Below are 9809 nucleotides of genomic sequence, written 5' to 3' on the forward strand. Positions count from 1 at the left end.
GTGTTTATTTAAAAAGAAAATTAGGAGTTGTTTGCCTGACCCCCCCCCCCTCCCGACCTCCTCGCTAGTGCCGCTACGCCCTTGCACACAAAATGCACAGATCACCCTAATACAAGCTTTTTTACACAATTTATTGTGTTCTTGTATATAAGGGTGGCCCAATTGTTAGCGCACCTAACTATTGGTCTGCGGTTCCCATGTTCGCGTCCCTTTACTGCAAAAGAAGTAATTCACACTTTAAAACTATTACAAGGGCAAAATCCGACTATTACTTAAAACAAGAGTAGCCTAAAAGTTGGCGACAGGTAATGTTAACTAGCTGCCTAGTCTATCAAACAAAATTAGGGAATGTTATAACGCAGACAGCGCTCGAGTAGCGAATGCACGAAAAGAAATTTACTGTACTAAATATAAAAACCACAGACTGATAACACTTCACATAAACCTGAATCGAGAGCACTCTAGACAATGAGGGCCACTTCGTTTTTATACATATACATAATAACGTAATTGAATAGGTCTTTCACTTTTTAACAAACTGATTCGGAGAGACGTCATGAACAAACACGTCTGAATATAAAGATATCTATTTACAGGTGATACGTGTGTGTGGTCCAGTTCCCTGAACAAAAAGTTTAAATGGGTGTTTTAAAATTAGCTTTTAGCAGGCTTAAAGATATCAAGGCATGACCGCCTTCTTCGATACCTGCAACTAAATACGTAGTTTCAAAAATAATGCTGATAAAAAACGCGTTAGAGTTATACCTGGGATTTCACGCCTTTACAAGTTATACTAACCAACAGGACGAAGTATACAAGTCTGACGTGTACGTGCCCTTCCTAAGTTATTAATTATGTATTATCATGTATTTATTTTTGCGAAATAGGTTAATGACCTAGACAGACACCCCAATGTGAGATTGAATACCTAAATGTCCGATATCTGGGGGTTTAACATTTCCCAGCCCCCTCCCCAGCAGTTAGTCTCAAGGTTTATAATGCTAAAAACTGAGTTTCGATACCCATGGTGGGCACAGCACAGACCACTGTGTAGCTTTACGCTTAACTACAAACGTTTTTCTTTGCCACAAGGTTGCCCTCAAGTGGCACAGCGGCATCTCTGCGGACTTCCAACGCTAGAAACTGGGTTTCGATACCCGTGGGGGCAGAGCATAGATAGCCCATTGTGTAGCTTTAAACTTAACTAAAAACAAAAGCCACAGGGTTATTCCATAAACAAAAAAAAACTTAAGTGTTACAATAATATTTAATCAAGTTATCGTGCACTGTATAGAGCTATCAAAGAAGTAACAACTACCAGTAGTAATAGCTTTCAGCTATCAACTTTCGTTGCTAAGATACGAAGGTACAATCAAAACATTGCTAACTCGAGCACATTTTTTACCGAAGTAGGAAGCTACCATACCCACATTATCAATACGGAAATTCACGGTTCGTGACCCGCTGTCGTAAAAACTCACTTCGCACTTTGTGGCCTTTGGTTACCCTAAAAGTTCATAGCCTCATGATGTGCTTAGCTCAAATTTGTATACGAAGAATGCATGCTTCTTGAAACCGGTTGGTTCTATTTTTCGCTCATCTTTCAAGACCTCACTTCGTCAGCAGTATTTTTCTCTATTGGGACAACTAATTAACCATCAAGCCACTGCTTAGCGAGTACGAGTTACGTCATGAATGCATATTACCAACAGAGTTCCCATGGCAACCACCAAAGACGGGTACGTTGACATTATACAGAAGAGTAAAAAAGGCTTAAACTTTTATTAGGGTGTAATAAACACGCATCAACACAACGCATCTGTATATACATCAATCCAAAAACAGTTTGCAAAACAAATACACCTCCGAGTCAACAACAATTACTTAATTAACCAGTTTTGTTGTTGTTGTTTTTTTTAGATCACTAACAAAACTAAGAGAAGCCATCATTTGGGCCGCTTAAAATTCACTGGCGCTACTTACTTTATAAGTAAATTTTGAAACAAATCCCTTTATGGATGTTTTAGTGATTAAAAAATAAGAACAAACTGGAAACTACTAATTGTCGAAAACCTTCCTCTGTAATCACTTCGCCGCATCAACAATTTTGTCACACTAAATCTCAGAAAACTACTGTTTTGTACTGTTATGTTGATACGATATTGAAATGATGTTGTAAACAGGATGATATTGATATTATTAATTAAGTCTATAGCAGTAGGAATAGGTTTTAATCCTGATATTGTTGACAGAACTGTCAGAAAACTAAAAAAAACAAGGATGAAGATGTTAAGATAAAACCACTTGCTAAATAAAAAGTAAAAAAGAATGTTTGGGAGTCATATATATATATACCTGGTTTATCTTGTCAAATAATGAAGCAACTTACTAAACAAATACATATTTTTTCCCGATATATAAACTGATAAACAAAGTTAGCCAAATTCTTAATACAACTAAAGATAAAATTGATTTAATGGAAATAAATTGGTATGCATAAAATATGTGAATGTGGAAAGGTTTATACAGGACAAACTAGAAGAAATTTAAAATATACGCAATGAATGAACACAGAAGAAATGTTAAAAACAATATTACTATTTCACCTTTGGCAAAACATACTAATGAAACTAAACCCACAATTCAATTGGAAAAAAAAATTTAACACAACCTGATAATGTTATTAGTATGAATATATGTTTGTTTGGAATTAGGCACAAAGCTGCACAATGGGCTATCGGTGCTCTGCCCACCACAGGTATCGAAACTCGTATTCTAGTGTTGTAAATCCACAGACATGCCGCTGTGGTACTGGGGGGGGGGCTCGTTTGTTTGTAATTAAGCACAAAGCTACACAATGGGCTATCTGTGCTCTGCCCACCACGGGTATCGAAATTCGGATTCTAGAGTTGTAAATCCACAGACATATCGATATGCCACTGGGGGCGGGGCTTGTTTGTTTGTAATTAAGCAAAGAGCTACACAATGGGCTATCTGTGCTCTGCCCACCACGGGTATCGAAACCAGGTTTCTAGCGTTAAGTCCGCAGACATGCCGCTGTGCCACTGGGGGCAATGAATATACGTGAATCTATTGAGATAATCAAATATAAAAAAAAAGTAAATTTAAAATATTGAATAAGGATGATGCACCTAATGGAAATGTTGTCAGCAGATGGCGTAAAATTATTTAATATGTATATTTTATTACGGTAATTTTTTTTAAGGGTACAATAAACAAGTCTGATTCTTGTTAAACCTTACACTTCTGAAGATGACGAAGTATACACGTCGAAACATGTTGAGTCTATCCGGGTTTTTTTTCTTTTATCTTGTAAAGTAAGTTATTTAGTAATTTATTGTATTTTTAAGACTGGGAATAGTCTCATTTTTAGAATTGTGTCGTTGTTAATTGAGTTTTTAACATTGATCACTTGGGCTGTTCATATATTTTACTTACCTTAACGTCGGCTTACTTCTAGTATAATCTTACTATGAATACAACGTCTAAACATTTTTATAAAAGTTTCACAACGTCTTGAAATAATTGATGCCTGGCATAGCACGGTAGTTAGGGCATCGAACCGATATTTACAGGTCTCGGGTTTGAATCCCATCATCCAAAATGCTCACCCTTTCAGTGGTGGGGCGTTATAATTTGACGGCAATCACACTTTTCGTTCGTAAACGGGTAGTCCAAGAGTTGGCGGTGGGTGGTGTTGATTAGCTGCCTTCCCTCTAGTCTACAATTCTAAATTACTTACGGCTAGCGCAGATAGCCGTCGAGTAGCTTTGCGCGAAATTCAGCATACAAATTTAAAATAATCCCCCCCCCCCGGTGGCTTAGCGATAAGTCTGAGGGCTTATAACACTAAAAATCGGATTTCGATACCAACGATGGGCATAACACAGCCCATTGTGTAACTTCGTGTTTTAAAGTTTTTTTTCTTATAGATTACAGTTCTGTTACAAAAACGGAGATTTGATTTTTTCTAAAGTTTTCGTTTGTTTTTTACTAACATACACTTAATACATATATATTTTTTTTTTGTGTCTGAATTGTGTTACATCCACTAACTGGGTCAATAATGTTCAGGTGAATTTTTTTAGAAACATTCCCTACACCTGTTTTGTTAGTCAATTACATTAACACACCTACGCTTGTAACTTTTCGCCACTAGAGGGCATATATATTTGACGCCTTAGTTTTAACTGAAAAGTTAGTTTGTTTGAAGTTAAACACAAAACTACACAATGGGCTATCTGTGTTCTGCAACCACGGGTATCGAAACCCGGTTTCTAGCGTTGTAAGTCCGCAGACATACCGCTGTGCCACTAGTAGTAAAAAACAAAACAAAATCCATATAAATAGTGGAGTTCGTAACTTAGATACGGGTTAAACATTACTTCCAGGAAAGTAATATCAGTTAAATGACTTAAGTTAAACGCAACGTTTACGTGACTGAATTCACTCTAACACCTGTCATAACTATAAACAGCCGTGTATATCGTATAATGTCATATTTTTATCTTAATCAATATTTTTTACTTGTATAAATTTAGGGCACAAGTCATAACAAAAAAACTTTGGAGTCATATCTGATCTAATACATTTTAGGAGAAAAATGGCATAATCAAAATAACATTTTTAAGCCTGTACATATTTAATTCAAGATACTACAAAAAAAAAAAAAAAAAATAGTGTGGGAAAACGTGCTCTTTTGTGACCAGGCCTAGGAGACGGAACTACTTTTTTGCTGTTATGGGATATAACGCCTGCTTCACGCCTTATATGGCTCTTGTGTAATAAGAACGGCTCGGCACACCTACCTGTAGTCGGTTGTCTACCGTTTTCACCACGATTTCCTCTGGGGCATATTGACTGACGTCAAATCGTAGCTTGAGTTCCTTGCCATCTTCTCCCTCTTGGATAAGGGGCGAGTCGAGACGGTCTAGCCAAGAATGTTGTTCTGCCTTGTCTGTGGTAGTTGCCGGTTGTGTGGCGCTGGTGCGTTGAGACTGGCTACTGCATAGAAAATCGCCCTCACGGTCCATCAACTGCGACCGGAATCTGGTCATCTCCGCCTCCATACGTTTCATCTCGGCATCAAAACGCTCTCGAATGGAATTGAATTCCTGGTCGATGACGCGAGAGTCTGTTTTGAGGATGGGAACCTTTCTTTCTGAACTGGCCATCTGTAAGAATAACACCATATAATTTGAATAAAGGGGGGGACTGAACATAATCAAGGGCTACTTTCCAATACTCACGAACATACAGAATGATTCATCCAAAGAGTTGCGCATAGCTAATAAATTGGATATCCTTCTTTCTTAGTTACCTGTTGTTGTTGTTTGTTTTTTTTTCTTTTCTTTTTGAGTCCTTGAGGCTGCTTACGACTGGGGACACCTTAGATGCTGATGCATTAGCGGTGATTCTTGGACAAATTTACCAGGTGGCGTTGATCTTTCCAGGTAGCCGTCCCTAATTTAGTAGTGAAAGACAAAGGGTGGAAGCAACTAGTCTACATCACCCACTGTTAACACTTGGATTATTCAACTAACAACGAAAAGTGGGATTCACCGTCACGTTATAACGCCACCAATAGCTGAAAGGGGAAGCATGTTCGACGACGGGGATTCGAGTCTGCGACCAGCAGATTGTTAAATCGAACGCCCTAACCATGAGGTCATTCCAGTCCCAATCTGTATTATGTACTTGTTGAAAATGGAACACTACAGCAATTTGGTACCTTACCGATTAATGAGACTATATATGCCAGTTTCTCGTCATTGTATTATCCATACAACAATGTAAATTGTACTAAAATGCAGGCTGTGTGACGTAAGTTCTTAACAATGGATATCAATTCGCTCAGTCCAATCATGATGGGAATAAGTAATACCCTGTTTAGTGCTCAGGTGGGGCTCTAAACATTCATTTTAATATTACATATATGGAGATATGTAACTGAAGGCATTGGTTGTTCCTCACCTGTGAATGATGTACAAGTGATTTATTTAGGTACTGGTAAATTTAACGTAAATTACTCACTGTAATATCGTCATCGCCGGAAACTAGCAAATTTTTATTAGCCTTCAATCTTTTTTGGTGACAGAGCCATCAAACATAAAATCAAACCCTTCTTGCCACGCTCACCTGGAATACCATTACTTTCAGGATTTGTCAATACATGTAGTTTCTCTCTTACGTTTACAAGTACATTAGTTATAACCAATAGACAGGCAAGGTTTTCGTCTATCAAATGACGTATAATATTATGTTGTATTCTGTACAGAGATTTGTAGATCGCTTCCTAAGAAAATGTTGTTGTTTTTTCCCCCACGGGAACAACATTGTTTAGATGGATGACGTTTTAGCGGTTCATATTACTTAGCTAGAAACACCAATAAAAATTGATAGTTACGGGACATTGTCCGCTTTTTGCGTGATATTATTCTATGTTCTTTGTTGCATTATTTTATTAAATAAAAAATATTTAGTACAATACTACCATTAGTATGAAAAAGTAATATTCAGAGAGTTATCGATTTTCATATTTTTTTTCACTCTCGTGAAAATATATAAACGAATCAGCTTAAAGCGGGGTCTTACTGTATATTATTTCGCATTTCTAGCAAAGCCAATACAGTTACTTACGCATTATAAAATAGTTCCAATTGTTTGATCAATATTTTTCGAAATGTTTATTTACATTAATTGTAAAATATACTTTCAGGTAAAACGATGCTGTTTTTTTTCTATCGAGCTCTAGTTTTCGCGATCTGTATATGAAATCAGTATCAATACCATAAAAACGAAACATTTATAGCGTACATATATACATACAACTGTATAGGACTATCTTGATTCATTCAATTTACTACTCCAATAAAGACCGCATGCGCAATTCCTTTAAATTTCATCCTTTACTTTTCAAATGATGAAAACTTTTCAAAAATTCAATTTAACATTTAATTTTCTCTTGTTTTCTAGCTCTACAGTATGATCAATGTACGAATACTTGTAGAACAGTTTACATAATTTAGTTGAGTAAATATTTCCCCGCAAGCTGTGGGAAAAACAATTCTGATAAATAAATGGATTAGCACACGTCTAAGTAAAATCATTTTTTTTATGGCGTTTCGGGGCAGACGTACTTCGTCAGGCAGCAGCGTGAAAGAGAAGTTAGGTAATGTTTGAAGAAATAAAAAGGCTAGATACGATGTTAATAAAAACAACAAACTAAAAAAAGAAAACCTTATTTTTACATAACTTTTCTGGCCTAAAGCCTTCTTTAACAAACATCCCCTAAGAAGGGTTTAGCCCCGAAACGTTATGTGAAATTAAAGTTTTCCTGGTTTTTATTAACATCGTATCTACTTTGACCTAGTGTTTTTATTTCTTCAAACATTTAAGTAGGCTTACCTTCTTAAAATTTAAATGACAGTTTGCACAATCCCTCTATATTACAACTACACAATTTTAAACCATCACATCCAAACCGCCGTTTCATACTCAAGAGCATATGCTATGTGCAACTGATTCATCAGGTGGAAACCAGTTTTATAATAAGTGTAAGAAACATGGTAGCGCCAAATAACATCTCTAATAGTGGACGTTTCGAAACTGTTTAAAATTTCATCATCAACATTAAAAACTCACAAAAAGTTAATTCAGAACATTTATAAAGTGTAACATAACATCGATACTAACACTAGTGGAAACTTAGGCTTGTAAATCATAAGTTATATGTTGTTACTGTTAATAACAGCATATAAGATATAACTTATAATTTATATAACTATACGCCCGATATTCAACAGTTCAACTTCGAGCAACTTTCCTTAACATAACTTTATACAAACCTAAATTAAAAAGTGACACTCTTTATTTAATATCTATTGTGCATATTGATGTATAAAAACATATTAATACTAGAAATAAACGACTTTATAACCACCAAAATGTTTTATTTAATTTAGACACTCAACGTTTCGCTTTACAGCTTCTTCAGGAGCGTTCACTAAAAGTAAATTATCTTTTACAGTTGACTTCTTCTGGACATACTAACATTAATAGTTGCTTATTTCATTAAATAATAATTCACACATACTATAGTATATTATATAAGCAGTTTAATTTGATAGTTGTACGCTAATTTATACACTACATAGTTAATCGCACGTACTAGAACTAGAAGATTAGGCCTAACTGGTTTATAGACCTACAAATTACAACGTAACACGGAAATGTTTTAAATACTAACAAATACGAAGAGTAATGTGCAACATTTTCAAAAAAATAGTAACTAAGTATAAGCTTCTAGAAGTAAAATGGTACTTACCGTTGTCTACAGTCTCTATTAAGCACAAGAAAACGAAAATTTTAATCTTTACTTTTCGAGTACGAAATTTTTGTCCTCAGCGTTTACCGGCTTCTAACTGACACTGACAAGCGTCTTTGAATCATGAATTTACTTATATAAGCCCTGTAGAAAGTTTAAGAATGACGTTGGCGTTTCTCTACTCGAAAAACTACCTGCAAACAACTTTGACGCAACGATCAAACTGGAAACTTATGTGTATTGCGCATGTCTACAGAATAACTTTAAAAAATAGAACAAGTGCTTGTTCGCGTCCTTCGAAATTCCGCTGTTTTACTGGTTATTGAGCTACGTTCGACAACTGCGAAAAAGTGTGAGACTGTGTTTTTTAAGATTCAAGTGGCTGGTTAGTTCTCCTACGCATGCTTTCACAATTCATTGTTGTGTAATTTTTTTAAGGAAAAAAAGCAAGAACATCAGATCTTTGGAAGCAAGTACATAGTGGTGAACTGTAAACAACATAATGTTCAGGGTTAAAAGTTTTGAAGCAACGTGAAAAAAAGTTTTACCGTAAAAAAAAACATATAAAACAGGTTACTGTGGAATATTTCTAAGTTTATCAGTGATTATAAAGGACTTTTCTCTCTGTTCACAGAAGACGATGTTTATAAATATTTAGAGTATGTAGATTGAATTGTTACAGAGTTCTTTTATTATGTTATCTTAATCTTTAACGTGTCCATAAATACTTGTTTATGCGATTGGTAACTATCATTTAATAAAGTCTTGCAATCCTAAGAATTTGTCATTCACTGTTTTAGTATAACCCTCTATAGCGCATTGTAACGTACAGGTAATAAATCTATCTTTATTGATTAATACACATAAAAATGCTCCAGTTTTTTGGTCGAATGTTCATATTTTTAGGTAACACACTAAATAATTGCTGTTGTTTATTATTAAGCACAAAGGGCTATCTATGCTCTGCCCACCACGGGTATCGAAACCCGGTTTCTAGCGGTATAAGTTCGCAGACATGCCGCTGTGCCACTGGGGGAGGGGGCGACTAAATAAATCATTGAATTATTTTTGTTCGTTTCTTAATTGAACCCATTTATAACTTACCAAAATACATTTAACAAAACATTTTTTTTTGTACAATATAGATCTGTTTGTGCTAGTAATTACTAATCGTAGTATTCATACCTCTTTGTAAAAAATATATTAGAAAAAGTGAATATTTTCAAAAAAAGGATTTTTTTTCTGGGAAGTACGCCATCAAAATGATTCAATATACAGAGCTCACATTTTTCATAAATTTTACTGATATAAATTGTAATGTTTTTATATATTAAAAGTGGTACCGTTTATTGAAAAATAACAGTTTTTTCTTCTTTAAAAACTCCAATTTCTCAGTACTACATTTAAAAATTACATCAATAGATATATAATCGAACCTTCGCGTACAGTCCTAGTGAAAGTC

At 35.2% G+C, this 9809-nt stretch overlaps 1 protein-coding gene across 2 annotated transcripts in view; it reads right to left on the minus strand.

The window, feature by feature from the left end:
• The window catches only part of LOC106463230 (alpha-crystallin B chain-like), a 19921-nt gene that overhangs the window by 6987 nt on the left and 3125 nt on the right, over positions 1–9809 (minus strand). Inside the window, exons 1-2 of one of the 2 annotated variants that reach the window (XM_013923224.2) lie at positions 8348–8559; positions 4830–5195 (exon numbers count right to left, since the gene is read on the minus strand). In XM_013923224.2, coding sequence (XP_013778678.1) covers positions 4830–5195 — 366 coding nt within the window. In that variant the 5' untranslated portion in view covers positions 8348–8559. Of the gene's footprint in view, positions 1–4829; positions 5196–8347; positions 8560–9809 lie in introns of those variants that run through there. The other variant, XM_013923225.2, reaches the window with a different exon arrangement.

The sequence above is a fragment of the Limulus polyphemus genome, unplaced genomic scaffold (assembly GCF_000517525.1).
Source record: "Limulus polyphemus unplaced genomic scaffold, Limulus_polyphemus-2.1.2 Scaffold1354, whole genome shotgun sequence".
NCBI lineage: Eukaryota > Metazoa > Arthropoda > Merostomata > Xiphosura > Limulidae > Limulus > Limulus polyphemus.